The 19,832-nt window shown below is 31.9% G+C and overlaps 2 protein-coding genes across 3 annotated transcripts; both read right to left on the minus strand.

Annotated features, from left to right (window-relative positions):
- Nucleotides 1–7,877: 7,877 nt before the first annotated feature.
- LOC145129045 (F-box/kelch-repeat protein At3g06240-like) lies at nt 7,878–9,930 on the minus strand. 2 transcript variants are annotated; one of them, XM_079063806.1, is made up of 3 exons: nt 9,814–9,930; nt 8,300–9,274; nt 7,878–8,202 (listed from the first exon to the last, which is right to left on the minus strand). In XM_079063806.1, the coding sequence occupies exons 2-3, from the start codon at nt 9,241–9,243 to the stop codon at nt 8,193–8,195; spliced, it is 954 nt and encodes a 317-aa protein (XP_078919932.1). In that variant the 5' UTR covers nt 9,244–9,274; nt 9,814–9,930; the 3' UTR covers nt 7,878–8,192. The 2 variants fall into 2 exon arrangements, with proteins under 2 accessions (XP_078919932.1, XP_078919931.1); XM_079063805.1 differs by having other exon boundaries at nt 7,878–9,274.
- An 8,976-nt stretch (nt 9,931–18,906) lies between these two features.
- LOC145130258 (F-box/kelch-repeat protein At3g06240-like) lies at nt 18,907–19,539 on the minus strand. Its single transcript, XM_079065091.1, has one exon. The coding sequence runs from the start codon at nt 19,537–19,539 to the stop codon at nt 18,907–18,909; it is 633 nt and encodes a 210-aa protein (XP_078921217.1).
- Nucleotides 19,540–19,832: the final 293 nt, after the last annotated feature.

Consider the following 19,832-nt stretch of genomic DNA (forward strand, 5'->3'; position numbering starts at 1 on the left):
AAGTCAATTAATTTGAAATTTTGATTCAATATAAATGATATCATTTATTGCAGATGAATAACCGAAAATCTCCAAAATAATATTTTAGGATCCCATTTTTTTGGAAGATAATGATTTCCTTATTGAAAAACAACCTATATATACGATTACATTGAAGTTGTTCTTCTTACGATTTTGGATTGAGTCCTATGATTTACAGTGTTCTTCTTCAACGGTCTTATTCTATAATTCTTTTATCTAGGTTCTTTCTTTACCTTGTTCTCCTTCTTCTTCTACAATTTCTTGTATTTACTTTGTTCTTATTACTTGTTATTACCGTATTCCTGTTGAGAGGTCATGAAAAAAATTAATCAATCTACTTTAAGTATATTAGTTTCATTCATTTAGTTATAGAAACAAAATTATATCCTTTATATTAATTTTTTTAATATGCTGACCTATGTTTGTCAAGAGAAAGCCATAAAAGTCGTTTTAACGTATGATGGCAAAACTCGTGGAACGGACCAAAAGCAAGATGAAGAAGTTTTTTATTGTTACACTTCAACTTGCATGAACAAATACATATATCTTGTTCTAAGTTTTTCAATAATTCTTTTATACATATTATTATACTCTTTAGTTAAATTTTCTAATTTTATATTATTGTATTTGTTTATATCAATGGATTTAGTTTCAAAATCGACATTCGAGTACAAGACTTTACCGGTGTGGTGTCACTTACGTTATTTGATCGTGACACAAAGAAACTTCTGGAAAAAACCGTACAAGAGTTGCTTCAAAAGTTTAATGAGGTTATCTATATTAACTTCATTTATATAAAACTAATTTTTTTACCTTTTATCTATCTATTTTTATAACCATTTTTTTTAATTTTTAGGAGGGTAATATGGAAATTTATCCATTTGCTTTGAATGTACTTATCGATAAAAAGTTGGTGTTCAAATTCAAATTTCATATTATAATTTGAAGAACAAAGTTGATGATTATGCAATCTCAAACTTCACTGTTGATAATACAATCATTGTTGAATTGGAAAAAAAAAATTAACATCAAACAGGAAACATTCTTTTACGAAGAATACTACAAACATCTCTAAATATTATTAAAAGAGAATCCTCTAAATATTATTAAAAGATAAACCTTAATTCACCAATGAAGCAATCAGGACCCTTGATTGCATTTCAATCCTATGTTTTCCATCATTAGATTAGATTGCTGACATAATCTTCTTCAAATAAAATTCAAACACAATTACATTTAATTATAGAATCTTTAATATATATATATATATATATATATATATATATATATATATATATATATATATATAGAATTTTTAAATTCAATAATTACATTATCAATTACAGCATATCATTCTATTTATATACGAGAGATAAGTTTCTCTAATTAATATTGTTCCTAATTTAACTCTCTTATTTATAGCTTCTGGCTTTAAAATTCAAACGCGTTTAGTTTTTTTTTTTTTTAAAAAAAACTCATTAAATAAACATATCAATAATTTGGTCATTAATCTATAAAATCTAATCTAATCCTATTAAATTAGCAAAATATTTAAGAGTCAAAAATAAAGTCAATATTATTTATAATTTATCTCCCGGTATATCCCACGTAAAATAAATCAATTTGAGATAATGATTTTGAATTTAAAACTCATTAATTAAGCAAGTCAATTAATTTGAAATTTTGATTCAATATAAATGATATCATTTTTTGTAGATGAATAACCGAAAATCTCCAAGATAATATTTTAGGATCCCATTTTTTTGGAAGATAATGATTTCCTTATTGAGAAACAACATATATATACGATTACATTGAAGTTGTTCTTCTTACGATTTTGGATTGAGTCCTATGATTTACAGTGTTCTTCTTTAACGGTCTTATTCTATAATTCTTTTATCTAGGTTCTTTCTTTACCCTGTTCTCCTTCTTCTTCTACAATTTCTTGTATTTACTTTGTTCTTATTACTTGTTATTACCGTATTCCTGTTGAGAGGTCATGAAAAAAATTAATCAATCTACTTTAAGTATATTAGTTTCATTCATTTAGTTATAGAAACAAAATTATATCCTTTATATTAATTTTTTTAATATGCTGACCTATGTTTGTCAAGAGAAAGCCATAAAAGTCGTTTTAACGTATGATGGCAAAACTCGTGGAACGGACCAAAAGCAAGATGAAGAAGTTTTTTATTGTTACACTTCAACTTGCATGAACAAATACATATATCTTATTCTAAGTTTTTCAATAATTCTTTTATACATATTATTATACTCTTTAGTTAAATTTTCTAACTTTATATTACTGTATTTGTTTATATCAATGGATTTAGTTTCAAAATCGACATTCGAGTACAAGACTTTACCGGTGTGGTGTCACTTACGTTATTTGATCGTGACACAAAGAAACTTCTGGAAAAAACCGCACAAGAGTTGCATCCAAAGTTTAATGAGGTTATCGATATTAACTTCATTTATATAAAACTAATTTTTTACCTTTTGTCTATCTATTTTTATAACCATTTTTTTTTTAATTTTTAGGAGGGTAATATGGAGATTTATCCATTTGCTTTGAATGTAATTTTCAATAAAAAGTTGGTGTTCAAATTTAAATTTCATATTATAATTTGAAGAACAAAGTTGATGGTTATGCAATCTCAAACTTCACTGTTGATAATACAATCATTGTTGAATTGGAAAAAAATTTAACATCGAACAGGAAACATTCTTTTACGAAGAATACTACAAACACTACACTTATTAAATTTCGTTTTTTATATTTCAGTTGACCAACTAACATATTTATATGTACTACAAATGTAGGCGCCATAATTCGATTCGTTTAATGTTTTATTGGCAAAAGTCGGATCTCAAGACACATTAACTTAGAAGGTTTTAAATATAATATAAATAAATCTAATATTTTAAAAACTTCAAAATATTATTAACTTTTAGATTGACATATGAATTTATTTTCTACATTTAGGATGTTGTTTCGTTTACTGGTGATAACGCCACACCCGCTTCGAATCTTGATAAAAACACTGCAACAAGTCCACTAACTAAGTGGACATCCTTTAAAAAAATGTATGAACATGAAGAATTAAAACGCAACTTGTAAGATGTTTACGATGTTGATACACTGACAACCATGTCCTCAAACAAACGACCATCAACATCAACGACAAATCGTACTTCTAGAGACGGCAAACCAAAACTGTTAATTCCAAAGCAAGATAAATAATATATGATTTTTATGATTTTGTTTGAGTAGTTGAGTGATTTGAATATTATTGATTTCATATTTTGTTTACATACTATTTGGTTTTGGGGTTTGATTTTTGATGACTTTATTTCAAACTATTCGTTTTTGGGTTAGAATTTTAATCATTTGAATACATTTTGGGTTTTATGAAATTTTGAATTATTCATCTATTTTCCTTTTAGGTTTAAACTCATATGAATTTAGAAATTTAATCATATTTTACTCTATTATTTCGTTTGAATGTGAATATTTCAACATTGTTACAATGTTATTCATTACAACCTCAATATAAATATTAGAAAACTACCACTTTTTAGGAAATTGTAAACTTTTATAAATCTTTTAACCGTTATAAAACAATTATTTATATTTCTTGTGAAATTATTTATAAATTTATTAGTAATATTTACCATTGAAATATTATTATTTTTAGATATTAATGATATCATACAATTTTATAGATTTAAATAATAAAACTCATTACAATGATGCTAGAGAGAGACGAAGACTAAGCCGTTTACATTTACATAACAGAAGATTGATATCTATGTCTAAAAGAGAAACTTTATTCCATCATCTAAAGCAATAAAGACTTTTGATTGTGTTTCACTTATACATTTTCCACCCTTAAATCAAATTGCTTATGTCATATTGACCAATGTTTGGTCAAACACGTTGTCCATTAATGTTTCCTCTCAAACCTTCACCAATTTCCTCTATCCCTAAAATAAAATTCAAAATTCAAAATTCAAATCCTCTCCAAATTTAAAGTCGTAATTTATGCACTGACCACCCTATATGTTTGCAAATCAACATGATATATCTTCATAATTATTCTATTTCTTTCTCAGTGTAGATCGATGGTACCAAAATTCATAAAAGGGAAAAACAGTCATTTTGAATTTAAATCTTATTAATATAGTAAATACCTCAAGTTTTAAAAGTAATAGTCGGTTTGATACATGTTAAATTACAATTGCTCGATTTCCAACTATTTAACTCAATAATGTATTTATTCTTAAACTTACCCTTTTTTATAATGTTATTGATTATATTTACTATATTTAAGTTTAAAATGCAAAGAATTTTACTTGAAAGTGATGAGCATTAGTTGATGTTTGTATTGAAGCTTGAGGATGATGCAAAACTCTAAATACCTTAGTGGTAATATCCTACATACTTAATAATTGAGTATTTCGAAAGAAAATATTTTCCATTAACTTTGATAACAAATTTGTTGAATTAAGCATATTTTTATGCTTATAAATTTGTTTTCTCTACTCACTTGTACTTATCATCTTGAAGATGAGAAAACATTAACCATGACTATATTGAAAAGTGCCAAAAAGATCATATTGGTCATACCTTTCTGACATGATCTTCAAATGTTCTTTGCTCAATTCTTTGTTTTTTATTTATATCGTTTTTGTGTATTTGATTTGTTTCTTCAAGAAACTCGGTTTTCTACTAATTTTGATAAAAAATTGTTGAATTAAGCATACTTTTTATGACTATAAATTTGTCAATTTTCTATTAATAAATCAAGTATAAATGAATTTGAACAATTGTTAAATTTCATATTCTATAATGTACTTAATGCACTAATTAATCAAATAATAATACATGTCCAAATGGTTGGGTACCTCCAGGACAATAAGCAAACATGCAAATTATAAGCAATTTCACAATATTGTATTTTTTTACTAGCTTTAAATTAACAATTATTTCTTTCACTTGCTTAAGATTATTGATTACTCATATAGGTTTGTAATAAAATAAAATTTTGATAAATTGAAAAAATTGTTCAACAAAACCTAATTGGTTATATATCAATTTAGGCTTCTTTTTGTGTTGTCATGTTTATTGATTTGGTTATGTAGGATTCATTTGAAGTTCTATTTCTCTACAAGAATATTAATGTTCACATTCAAGTAGAAACAATCACAATTGGTAAGTATTCCAAATGATTTTTCACTTACATTAATCAAAACTGTTACTTTAAATGGTGCGTTCTCATAGAAGTCACACCGGTTGTCACTATAGAGATCTTCTAGCGGTCTATAGAAGAATCCTAGCGGCTCTATGAATAATTTTGCTGCGTTTTCAATGAAGGATCACTCTATCAACATTCGTTCTCTAAAGTTCTTTCTCTTATTTTTAATATACACGCGTGTCACAACAATAAGGCAGAAAGAGGTGTTAGTAACCATTAAAGATGAAAAGGTAAGATATAATTTAAGAATATTATATAAAGTATAAATTGTGGATTTGTTATATTTATTTCTATGAAAAATATGTTGTTTGATTGCTAGGTTATATATCTGGGTTTTTTTTTGTAATTTGATTTTGACAAGTTTGATCTAAATTTAATAATTGAAGCAGACAGGAAAGATATGTGCTAAGGATTTTTGAATTTTTATTGCCCTCCAGAAACCAGCTGTAGCCTCATAGACCGTTCCTTCATATCTTGGTAGGTCTTAGCATTTCCCCAAATTTGGCTACAAGAAGTCATGGATGCACTTCTTGAATCAATCCTCTAAACTGAATTTCATTTGTTAGTTAGATGCAATGACCAAAATGCAAGATTTGTGAAAATTCATTATTATTTATTAGTTAACCTTTGGCAAATTATGAAACTAATATTATATTTTTGTTCATAACACGTTTTTTTTCTTGTAATAATTTCTTTGATCAGAAGATATGTATATGTGATTGAGTGTAGCCTGAAAAATCATATTTTAATTATTATAAGGAAAAATACTTTATAAATTTACCAAATTAAAATATCTGAATTTGATGTTTATGGTTATGACAATGCACTTAAACTGTAATGTTTATCGAATTTCTTTGCAGAATTTAATGTTGTTGGTACATATAACAATTTATTGTTGCTTTTGGTTTTACAGGGCCAATATGAAAAGAGTCATGTGAGCCTCCATGGAGGTTGGTACACGGGACAAAGTCAATTCATAAAGCTACTACACAACATGTTTTAATCAAGAAGTCGCATCATGTTGTGATAAAACAAAGATCACGTGGATCATTTATGTTAAAAATTACTGTATTAAAAAACCAAATTGCTCTAATATAAATATTAAATATTTTTATTTAATAAGTTTGGTTCAAAAAGTCTAAAAATAAATCTAACTAACATTTTTTATTAAAATTTCACCTAAAACAATGTCACCTATTAATGTAATATGTATTTAATTTTTGTTCCTCGCGTTTAACGCGGGTCATAATCTAGTTCGTATAAATAGGATAATTTACATAGTATCTTGACTTCTTGATGTAGTGTCCTTATTTAATATTAGAGTTATAGAATGATTTCAAATATACTCCATAAATACTCAAAATATCTTTCTATCGATTATGGTATGGAAATTACCAAAACTTAAATAATATTTTAAAATCTATCTAAATAATTAGAGAAATTAAATATCCTTCTACTTTTCTTCTTAAGTATATATCTACCATATGAAATAATGACTAAATGTCTTAAATTAATATTAATTTTATTAAAATATAATACTTGTGATCGTTGAAATAGAAAAAAAATATAGGAGGATATTTAATTTCTCTTAGTTAAATGGGTAAAAGATCAAAATAATTTAAGGATGATTGACATTAAGCTTGGTTTAAATAGCGTGCTGAGGCCGGCGCAAGAAAAAATGCATCAGGGTCTGCGATATTATGTCCGTAATGCAACGTGATGTCCGTTCATCGAGGGCGCATCTGGCGGAACACATTGTGTATTGGCCCAATCAACGTAAAAAAACATCAAATTTAAAAAGCCCATGTCATTTGTTAAATACAAAATAATATATACAGGCCCTAGACTAGGAGAAAACATGTACGCCTTTCATTTTTTTTTTTCTTCATGTCATTACTGATTAGTGATTATACAAGACTAAAAAATAGCCTTTCTAGTCTTTTTGTTGGCTGTTTTTCACCGGAAAGAACTCAAGAAGTAATACAGTTTGCTTGTTTCATACTTGATTACAGTAAAGTGCTCCTTTTTGCTTATTCTCTTTCTCTAAAAACGATTCTAATTATTAGATCTTAAGGGGTCAAATAATCAGTTACGAAGTTGTATAATAAAATGAAGTATTGAATCCCATTATGAAAAAAGTACCAAAATACCCGTTGTGAAAAGTATTGAATCCAAATGAAAAATCACCAAATTAAAATACTCCTTGTGATTATCAGTTGCTATGCTTTCCTATTATCCTACCTATTCAAATCCATAACTGTCATGTCTGTCATCTTTTAAAAACAGAACTTTCCTACAAGATCATCACCACCCTCACTCTCATTGTTCCTAATAAACACTACCCACCTAAATTAACCTTAATTATCACTAACTAGATATATATCCAATTAACAAAACAAACAATTATGTTTTAAATTTAAATATTTTAATGATATATAAGAACGTTATCATAACATAATAGCATCTGGTAGTCACCTAGAATCGATTTGCTCAAAATAGACTTGAGCCAACAACAGTTAGGTCGAGGAAAAGGAAACAATTTCCTTGAATAACAATAAGGCTAGACATCTATTAGTTAATAGCTTATGGGAAAGAAAATTGAAACAAATCATACATAACACCAACATAATTTTTAAAAAGAACCAACACGTTCAGATGTTATAAGCATATCATGCTTACAAGAGAGCATGTGGACGTAAATATGTAATGCACTAAAAATTGATAGTTGATGGGAAAGTAATCAAGAAACATATATAGCATCATGCAGAATATTTATAGATTACGAAACTGAACTAGAAAGATAAAGCAGCATCTCATCATATCTAACGCTTGGCAGGTGCAACCCAAACAAGACTGTCAACATACCCCACAACTTTAATTATACCAAGTTGTCCACCCATAATCTTGAAGGTTTTACACTTCTCTGCAATTGGATCATACAAAGCAAAACAATCATTGGGAGCATGGAAAAGGAACTCACCATGTGATGTAAATCCATATGGATATATATCAAAAAAAACCTGTGAAAATGCATATGATGTTTAACCCATGATTCAGCCACCCCATACTCATCCATCACCCACACCTCACATTCAAGATATGCCTTTGACATTACACAAAGTTTTCCGGGTAAAACTCCTACAACATTCATAATATTCATGCAGAAACTATAGTAATCTACTACAGAATCTGGAAGAGGTATCATTCGGAATGTCTCCAAATCCAAATCAAATGCCACTATCGTTTCTTTCTTCCACCCGACATCAGTATAACCAAGCCAATGACAATGGCCATCATGGCCATCTGTGCAAACTTCATCTCGAGTGGAAATTATTGTAACGTGTGATGGAAATCTTTGAGATATTAACTCCCATGTACCTTTTCTCATACTATAAACCTCAGCTTGAGGTACCATTTTGGATTCTCGAGGATAGCTTGTAAGCTTCACAAGTTTGTAATCATCAGTTTTGGGATCAAACCCAAACCGGAAATGGACTTCGCTTGATTTATTAAAGGGCACAAGACATGGTGGGAGAGTTAGCATGGCGGAGAGAGAAGGATTGCATACGTGAACGACATAATCATCATCATATGATTTGTAATAGTAGCATATTAAGCCATTCACAGATCCAATGATACCACCCCTACTATCTTTAGATTGAGGATTAAATGGAGGTTTAATGAAATTGGTCAGTTCGAGATCGGGTGAATGAGAGGGTCGTGCTGTGAATGAACTAAAGTCAAAAGAAAGTCCCTCACGGAAGAACAAGAGAATCTCATCATTGTGATGGATAGAACGCTGGAGGTGGGATTTTACAAAGGAGGAATCAGATAACAGAGCATTCCAATCTTTACAAACGCACCTCATTTGAGCAAGCTGTTTGGCAATTAACTGGATGAATATGTCTGATAAAACTTCGCTTGGGAGGTTCTCTATAGTGGCTAGGTTTAGTCTTGAAGCCATTTTCAGGTGTCAAAGTAAAATTTCTTTTCAGCTGCAAGGTAACACACAGACCCGTTAGAAAAAAAAAAAAAAAAAAAAGACCAGTTATAATAAGAAGACCATCCAGTTAACAAGATATAGATTTGTCAAGCTCTTGTATGGCAATTGGTGATTATGTTTTTAATCCTACCCTATTAGGTTTGTAATCACCATTTTGAATTACATCATTCATTTAGTCAATTAATTTTATTCAAATTTTGGTTGCTATTTAAGGTTTCTTTGAATGATTGATGCTTTCTTAACGGTTTTTGACATCAATTTTTCAGTTTTTTTTTATAGGGTTTCCCCAAATCAAAATATTACCTTCCTTTTTCTTTGGTGACATTGATCATTTATACGTTAATTACTTGGATTTTCAGAAATAAAGTTGAAAATTAAGGCCAGCATTAAGTTGTTTTTGGTGGTACTGTTAAGAATTCTGTAAATGTCCTTTTGGGGTGAAAAGTAACTCTAACGATATGAAGTTAGGAGAAATTCAGAGACAGCAAGAAATAGACCCAATTAGACTGTAAGAGAATCAGAGAAACATACAAGAAGCGAGAGGCGGTTACACCAAGAGTCCCGGAGATGAAAGGGGCAGACTGTCGGCCAGTTGCGAGATTCCGTGAGACCGATGCCGAAAAGGCAAGAGTGCGGGAAAGTTTTTCTTTAGAGATGGATCTGTTCACTAACATCAGCTCTCATCATAAATTTTCAAATCCATATTCATCGGGCCCAATAAACCTAAAGCCCATCCTCTCGGAACCTAACGGACCTATCCTAACTAACTCTACATCCATCCCCTAGTTTTATAACAACTAAAAAACGAGTTTGTTGTTGTTGGTATTAGGCCCGTTGAAAATACCCAATACCCGATTACCTGACCCGATCCGTTATGAATTCGGGTAGATTAGGTCGGGCAAATCGGGTTTCGAGTTTGAATATTCGGGTAATCGGGTAACCTGGTATTTAAATAGGTCGGGTATTGGGTAGGTTTAAAAAAATTCGGGTATACCCGATTTAGAAAAAAAAAAAAACTGATTAATACACTAGTTATAATAACTATTAAAGTTGTATCATTATTTTACATAATTAGTGTTCCTTATAGTTTAAACCAAATGTTATATGACTTCGTTATTTGAACGGTATATAATAAATACAAAAGAAATTGTTAAAAATGAAATGAAGTTTTGAACAAAATGTTACAACAAATATAATGAAAATGAATAAGATGTTAGATTCCCCTTCATTTTCTTTGTGCATTAGGGATCTCTTTCTTTTTTTCAACTATGCACATGTTTGTTTTTTGTCATTTCTTATTTGTGAATTGAAATATAGCTATATAATTGGTCCCTGCAATTAGATAACATGTTAAATTTTTTTATTTATAACTTTTATGTACTCACCTTTTGCATTAAATCATGTAACATGTTTGGTTAATCCAAATTTGATCAAACATTGATCATGTACTCTATAAACTGTTTTTTTTTATCAAAATTTGAAATGGAATGCAAAAATCACATAACATATTATAATGATTTGTATTGTTATCGTATATGTACTTGTTAATTGTATGAAATATTTTGTTACCCAATTTTTTATTAAAGCAACCGAAATGCAAAAAAGAATTAAAAAAAATCAATAAGTGACACTTAAGTAATTTTCGGGTATACTCGAAAATACCCAACCCGACCTAAAACCCGAATACCCGAGAACCCGAATTACAATATAGGTCCGGTATCGGGTGTTATTATTTTAAGAAAATAGCCGAACTACCCGACCCATTCTACCCGAAACCCGAAAAATTTACCTGATCAACGTTCCTAGTTGGTATATGTTTGTAGATGATCCCATAATATATATACCACACTATTTTATTGTAAGCTTCTAACATGTTATTCTTTTTTATGAATTTGGTAAACCTTTACATTATTTTAGTGAGATGGTGAGATTAATTACCTAACTGGGCCAAATCCAATAGAACCTAACTCGAGATCCAATTTATGAAATAAAATGTTTTTTTTAACGACAAATCTAATCTATTCCTAAACTACTCCTTAATTCCACTTATGTCTATGACGAGACTTGAACCCTCAATCTCAAGGAGGAGTGGAACACTGGATACCGTTGGGTTAGAAGCCCTTAATAAAATGTTATATGTTAAGTTTTAATACTTTAAAAATGCATATGAATGCCATTTATATATCATTTTACTTATTAAGTTATAAAACTGGTTCTACCGTTAAACAAATACTATAAAATTGGTTATCTAATTAATATCAAAAGATCTAAACACTATTACTATAAATCTATAACACGTTTATTATAACACTTTTCCAAGCCACTCCGGCCTCCGTTAAATAAAAAACAGATGATGGTTAGTTTAAAATATAGACTTACTAAAAAAAATAGATTATTATTCTAATAGTGTATACTTTATTACCAAACTTAACTCACAAAATATTTATAAAGAATAACAAAAAAAAAAACTTTAAACATGTTTTGAGTCATCCAACCCTCAATGTTTTTTGTTTTCTACAAAACGATCCGGTTTGAGTTTTCCCGACTCGCTATCCTCACATACCTAAGGCCATCTGCAATATACACACTAAATATTTACTATGTTTTAGTGTAAAACCTGCACATCCTCTGAATATGTTTACCCTTATAAATTTATCATCTCTAATGTATGCATTCAATATTCTACTAATTTAAACATTTCAGAGTGTTATAATGATATATTGGATGTGTGTTACTTTACTTTTAATTACAATGTTTAGATATGATCCAATATATAAATTGTAATTCTATTCTAATAAATGAATATGTTTATTCTCCTATTGACAAAAGTAATATTATTAGAATTCCTCATTAATATTATATGTCACATATCAAGCCACTTGTCAACCTATTAATTATCAATTTCAAATTTTAAATTTCTCACTCTAATTACATTAAATTAATAATTGATTCTCCATTTTAAATTTCAAAATTTAAAATTCTTCATTCTAATTATATTAAATTAATAATATTAGATTAAAAATAAAATAAAATTAATACAGATTATAAGGTAATATAACTTCACATATTTATTTAAATCAATTATTATAATTTTATATAACTAAAAAGATATCTCTTAAATAATAATTATTTAAAATAATTGATTAATAATTTTGATTTTTTATTATAAAATTTTAATTAATTTTATAACCGTGGTTCTCACGGGTTATAAACTAGTAACTAATTGTGGAAAAGTTGCCTCCAAAATTAGCAAGTGGCAAATAGTTCAGAGGTTATTTCAGTAACTTATCATTTACTATTCATAGTTTGACTATGAATAGTAATATATATGGTAATTGAATATTGATGGACAGCATATATATTGATATGTCAAAAATGGCAGCTCCATTTGAATTGAATTCTTTGACTACGCAACAGTCGGCCAAATAATTGTTTTGCTAAACAATTGTTTATTATTGTCAATGGACGGCAAATTTGGACGGTAAGAAAGTTGTCAAACATTACGGCAATTTGGTGTTAATTGGAAGAAACTTTACGGCTACTCTCCCTATAAATATCTGTGTTGCAGCAGAACAATAGGTAGAACACAACCAAAAATTATTCAAGTATATATAGAAAAGTATTACATATATATACTGATACACCACCGTGTATTTTAGCTCTCCCACTCTATTTTGTAATCTCTTTCATAATCCCTGTAAACACTGCAAATTATAGTGAATTGTTTCTCGGCTTCCTCCGCCCGTGGTTTTTTTCCCGATTTGGGTTTCCACGTAAATTCCTGTGTCTCTATTCTATTTATTTTATTCGTATTACGTTGTGATTATTACGCTTTGATAATTTTTGATCCCATTCCGCATTGAGCTAATATTATTTAAGTCAATTTGAATCCGTCGTATTTTACAACAATTGGTATCAGAGCATCCGGGTTGTGATATTAGCTCGTTGGGATCATTTTATCAAGTAATTAATCATGTCTTCGGTAAAATACGATATTCCACTACTGGATCGTAACACCCGATTTCCGTTGTGGCAAGTAAAGATGAGAGACATTCTCATTCAGATGGATTTACACAAGGCGCTCTTGGGTTTCAATAAGATGCCCGATACATGGACCGAAGAAGAAAAGGAGATGAAAGATCTGAAGGCTTTATCCCAGATTCGTTTGCACTTGTCAAACGATGTTTTGCAAGATGTTCTAAAAGAAACGTCAGCGGCTTCTTTATGGATAAAGTTGGAACAACTGTTGATGACCAAGAGCTTACCAAACAAGTTGCATTTGAAGCAACGGTTGTTCAATCTCAAGATGATTGAAGGAGGCTCTTTAGCTGAACATATATCCACATTTAAAGAGTTAGTAAATAACTTAGAGAATATGGATGTTCAGTATGAAGATGAAGACTTGGCTCTATTCTTACTATCGTCGTTGCCAGAATCCTATAGCCATTTTCGTGATACTATTATCTATAGCCGTGACACTCTAGTTTTAGATGAAGTCTATACAGCTTTGGATTCAAAAGAGAAGATGAAGCATATTACTGGTGGTGGTTCAAGTGATGCTAAAGCCGAAGGTTTGAATGCCAGAGGAAGAACAACAGAAAGAAGTAGAACTTCTCAATCTTCCAACAGAACCAGATCCAAGTCAAAAGGCAAACGAAAGTTTTGCAACTATTGTCACAAGAAGGGACATGTGCTTGAAGAATGCTTCAAGTTGAAGAACAAAGAAAAAGAGAAGACGGCAGCAAATGGTAAACAATCTAGCACTTCGGGTGAAGCCGATCTAGCTGAGGTCGAAGGTATTGGAGAACTTTTGACAGTTTATTCAGATAAACTGGATTCCACTGGTGATTGGATACTCGACTCTGGTTGTACTTTTCATATGTGTCACAACAAAAGTTGGTTTTACACATTTGAAAAGGTTAACCAGGGCTATGTGTTGATGGGTAACAATACTACATGTCCAGTTCTTGGACATGGTTCAGTCAGGATCCGTATGTTTGACGGAGTTATTCGAACCATGGGGGATGTTAGATATGTTCCTGACCTCAGAAAAAACTTGTTATCTCTCAGTTCCATTTGACAAAAAGGGATACGAGTTTGCTGGTAAAGGTGGAGTTCTCAGGGTATTCAAAGACGGTTCCGACAAACTGAGAGCCGAACGAAAAACCTCAGATCTTTACTTTCTTGACGGGCAAACAATTTCGAGTGATGCTGCTGTTGTGTCAAAGTTTTTTTCTGATCCAGATCAGTCCCGTCTTTGGCACCTTCGACTCGGCCATATGAGTTTTCAAGGCATGTCAGAATTGAGTCGAAGAGGTTTACTTGGTCAACAAAAGATTGTTGATTTGGATTTCTGTGAAGACTGTGTATATGGCAAGGCAAAACGAGTGAGGTTTGCAAGTGGTATCCATACAACGAAAGGACCACTTGATTATGTTCACTCGGATTTGTGGGGACCGGCTCGAGTTGCTTCAAAAGGTGGAGCTATTTATATGCTCACTATTATTGATGATTTCTCCAGGAAGGTGTGGTCTTTCTTCTTAAAAAATAAAGGAGACGTTTTCTCTACCTTCAGAAATTGGAAAGTTCAGGTTGAAAAGCAATCAGGTCTGGTGGTAAAGTATCTTCGTACGGATAATGGACTTGAGTTTTGCTCAGAAGAGTTTAATGTCTATTGTCAAAAGGAAGGCATTACTCGACATCGCACAGTAGTCCATTCACCTCAACAAAATGGTGTAGCTGAAAGGATGAATCGCACCATTATGGAGAAGGTCCGGTGTATGCTTTCTAATTCCAAATTGCCAAAGTCTTTTTGGGCGGAGGCTGCTTCGACTGCTTGCTATGTTATCAACCGATCACCGTCACGAGCAATCGAGAAGAAAACTCCGTTTGAATTATGGTCCGGTAAACCTGCAAATTATTCAGATTTAAAACCATTCGGATGTCCAGCATATGCACGGGTTGACAATGGGAAGCTAGAACCAAGAGCAATCAAATGCGTTTTTCTTGGGTACAATCAAGGTGTAAAGGGTTACAAGTTATGGAGCTTTGATTTGAAGAAAATTATCATCACAAGAGATGTTACTTTTGATGAGTCTGCTATATTTCAACCAGTTGCTGACTCTTCTAAAAGAACAGATGCATCAGATGTATCATCCGAAGCAAATAAAGAGAATGCTCAAATGGAGGTGGAGCTTCCTACTTCACCTACCACTAATCAGAGTACAAATCAGCATCAAGATTCTTCTTCGTCGGATGAGCATGTTGTTGGTGAAGATTCAACACCTTCACAACCACAAGCTACTACTCCAAGCATTGCAAGAGATAGACCGAGAAGACAGATTATTCCTCCGAAGAGGTATGCTGAATCTGATTTGGTTGCCTATGCTTTTATTGTTGCTGATAATATTGAGTCCGCAACGGAGCCTGCGAATTATGACGAGGCTATCAAATCTGAAGACTCAAATGATTGGATGCTCGCTATGCAAAATGAGATGGAATCCTTGCAGCGAAACAGTACTTGGAATTTAGTTCCTATTCCGAAAGGGAAGAGACCAGTTAAATGCAAGTGGGTCTACAAGCTCAAGGAACCTGTCAACCCAAATGATAAACCAAGATACAAAGCTCGGTTAGTAGCTAAAGGCTACAGTCAGATTCCTGGTATTGATTACACTGACATTTATTCCCCAGTTGTCAAACATACTTCCATTCGTGTATTGTTGGGGTTGGTTGCTTCTAACGATTTTGAGTTAGAACAACTTGATGTCACTACAGCTTTCCTAAATGGTGAGCTTGAGGAAGAGATTTTTATGCAACAACCTGAAGGTTTTGCAGTTCCTGGAAAGGAGAACTACGTATGCAAAATGAACAAATCTCTTTATGGCCTCAAGCAGTCTCCTAGACAATGGTACAAGAGGTTCGATTCTTTCATGACTAGTCACAAATTCAGCAGGTGCACCTATGATAGCTGCGTTTATTTCAAGAAAGGTGACAATGGTTCAAAGATCTACTTACTCTTGTACGTGGATGACATGTTGATTGCAGCGAAAGATATGAAGGAGATTCAGAAGTTAAAAGACCAGTTGAAAGCTGAATTTGAAATGAAGGACTTAGGAGCTGCCAAAAAGATTTTAGGTATGGAAATTATTCGTGACAGGAAGTCTAGGATCTTGCATCTTTCTCAGAAAAGTTATATTGAGAAAGTCCTAAGACGCTTCAGTATGCACGAAGCAAAGTCTGTCAACACACCTTTTGCAGCTCATTTCAAGCTATCATCCGCTTTGAGTCCTACTAATGAGACTGATATGGCTTACATGACACGTGTTCCATACTCTAGTGCTGTTGGATCTTTGATGTATGCTATGATCTGCACGCGCCCTGATTTGGCTTATGCTGTTAGCATGGTTAGTAGATAAATGGCGAACCCGGGGAAAGAACACTGGAAAGCAGTACAGTGGATTTTTCGTTATTTACGCGGTACGTCTTTTATGTGTTTACGTTTTGGTAAATCTAACACTGGGGTGTTCGGATATGTTGATTCAGATTATGGCAAAGATTTGGATAAACGAAGATCAATTACAGGGTATGTGTTTACTCTAAATGGTTGTGATGTTAGTTGGAAAGCCCAGTTACAGTCTACAGTTGCCCTGTCTTCTACCGAGGCAGAGTACATGGCGATTACAGAAGCAGTTAAGGAAGATATCTGGTTGGAGGGGTTATTTGGAGAACTCGATGATAGAATAAAGGTGACCACAGTTTTCTGTGACAACCAGAGTGCTATCTTCTTGAGTAAAGATCAAATGTTTCATGACCGAACAAAGCATATTGATATTCGTTATCATTTTGTGCGGGATATCATTGAAAAAGGTGATTGTGTTGTGGACAAGATTCATACAGATTATAATCTCGCTGATATGTTCACTAAAAGTCTTCCTATAGCCAAGTTCAAATTATGTTTGGACATGGTGGGTGTTTCTGATCGCAGTTGAGCCTGAAGGCTCATGGTGGAGGAAGTATTATTTATTTTTCGGAAACAATTTTTTTCTCTATATAAAATTTGCAGGTTCTTATGGACGTTTTAGAGTTTGGTGAGCTATAGGTTTTGACTAATCGTAAAGCATGACTTGCTTAATTTTGATGTCAAGGTGGAGATTGTGGAAAAGTTGCCTCCAAAATTAGCAAGTGGCAAATAGTTCAGGGGTTATTTCAGTAACTTATCATTTACTATTCATAGTTTGACTATGAATACTAATATATATGGTAATTGAATATTGATGGACGGCATATATATTGATATGTCAAAAATGGCGGCTCCATTTGAATTGAATTTTTTGACTACGCAACAGTCGGCCAAATAATTGTTTTGCTAAACAATTGTTTATTATTGTCAATGGACGGCAAATTTGGACGGTAAGAAAGTTGTCAAACATTACGGTAATTTGGTGTTAATTGGAAGAAACTTTACGGCTACTCTCCCTATAAATATCTGTGTTGCAGCAGAACAATAGGTAGACCACAACCAAAAATTATTCAAGTATATATAGAAAAGTATTACATATATATACTGATACACCACCGTATATTTTAGCTCTCCCACTCTATTTTGTAATCTCTTTCATAATCCCTGTAAACACTGCAAATTATAGTGAATTGTTTCTCGGCTTCCTCCGCCCGTGGTATTTTTCCCGATTTGGGTTTCCACGTAAATTCCTGTGTCTCTATTCTATTTATTTTATTCGTATTACGTTGTGATTATTACGCTTTGATAATTTTTGATCCCATTCCGCATTGAGCTAATATTATTTAAGTCAATTTGAATCCGTCGTATTTTACAACACTAATAAAGATACTAAAAAATCATTAATAAAAGAATAAAGTGAAGCATTATAAATTTTAGTGCAATGAACAAATTTTAAATGAAGTTTAATATAACCGGACAAATTGCCACACTGTCTTTATGTAAACTTTTAATATGTTCCTTGGAGATGTATTTGTTAAACCTTTACAATTTACGGGCCAAATGGCTTAGAACAATACTAAATGCTTTATGAGCCTTCAAATGCACATTCAATCCACCCCAAACATAACGAGAAGACCACATACAAGAATCCCACCTAAAGACTTTACATCCACTGCTAAAATCAGAAAAATTTCAGCAGCTAGCTCCTTCCTTTTCCTTAATACAATTCAATTAAAATCCAAAACATGAAACCAATGCAAAGAACTGAAAAAAAGATGCAAAAGCCTGAAAAATCAAACGCAACTCCTAAAATCTGCAATTCTTTGTGTTTTCACAAGATACGAGTTTAAACATACTCCTTGGATAGCAATATATAAGGCTAGAAAGTAAAGTTTATTACTTGACATAAAACAAAATTAAGAAAAATAGCATCATGAAAGCACTTACAGAAAAAGATAACATAAGTAGATAGAATGTCTTGGCTATTTTTGACCCTTTTTTCAAATTCACATAGTGAGAGATGCTGCAACGGCTGATCTCACGTTCAGCAGGTACTATCCAAACAAAACTGTCCACGTACTGGAGAATTTTACTATTGCCAGATATTTTATTGATTGGTATACGTTTAGCCTTGTCTGCAATTGGATCGTACAGAGCTATACAAGTCAAAAACCCATTAAAGATAAACTCATTGTGTAATGTGAATCCATATGGATGTATAATATCACCACCAAACGCATGAGTTTGACCCATGATTCCACCACCCCATACTCATCCATCACCCACACCTCACATCCTCCATCTCTAACACCCGACATCACACAAAGCTTTCCACCCAAAACTCCTAACACATTCCTGTGGTGCACATTGTAATCATGCATTGAATTAGGTAAAAGTATCTCACAGAACGTCTCCACTCCCAAATCAAATGCCACTATAGTTTGTTTCATCACATTCTCCTGAATATTAGCAAGCCAATGAAGATGGCCATCATGGCCATCTACACAAACTTCATCTTGTAAGGCAATGCTTATAACATGCGATGGAAACTTTTGACTGATTAACTCCCAGGTTCCTTTTCTCATACTATAAACCTCAACTTGCAGCCAATCTTTAATGAGTGGTCCGTTAAATGGGCTAATATTTCTGTGTTCTCGGACAACACCTGTAAGCTTAATAACCTTGTAATCATCACTTCTGGGATCAAACCCAAACCGGAAAAGGATTTTGATTGAATCATTATAATAAGGCGGGCGAAGTTTTAGTAGGTCGATTTCTTTTGAAACAGAGCTGGCCATTGTTCAAATTTCAGGGTAGCACGATAAATTTTTATCTTTTTGGCATCTTCAATTTGTTATGCAAAAAATGGGGTGATGATGGCCCAATAATTCCCAAATTGTTTTTTTTTTGTCTGGGTCCATCTCCAATACTGAAGAAACTTCCAAAGTTGGTTCCTGATTGAAATTATGACACTTGTCAGTTCCAAGTCATGTAAAATCCAATACGTAAAGAATTCAGGGTAGTAAAAATACGTTACGCAAGATCAAACAACTCACAGCATTAAATCCCACGCGTTTATATTAATTGCAAT

This window comes from Lactuca virosa, chromosome 8 (genome assembly GCF_052849685.1).
Source record: "Lactuca virosa cultivar CGN04683 chromosome 8, Lactuca_virosa_CGN04683_v6, whole genome shotgun sequence".
NCBI lineage: Eukaryota > Viridiplantae > Streptophyta > Magnoliopsida > Asterales > Asteraceae > Lactuca > Lactuca virosa.

Coding starts and splice junctions, on each gene's coding strand:
- LOC145129045 (XM_079063805.1), bottom strand. CDS start 9,243: ATGGCTTCAAGACTAAACCTAGCCACTATAGAGAACCTCCCAAGCGAA.
- LOC145130258 (XM_079065091.1), bottom strand. CDS start 19,539: ATGGCCAGCTCTGTTTCAAAAGAAATCGACCTACTAAAACTTCGCCCG.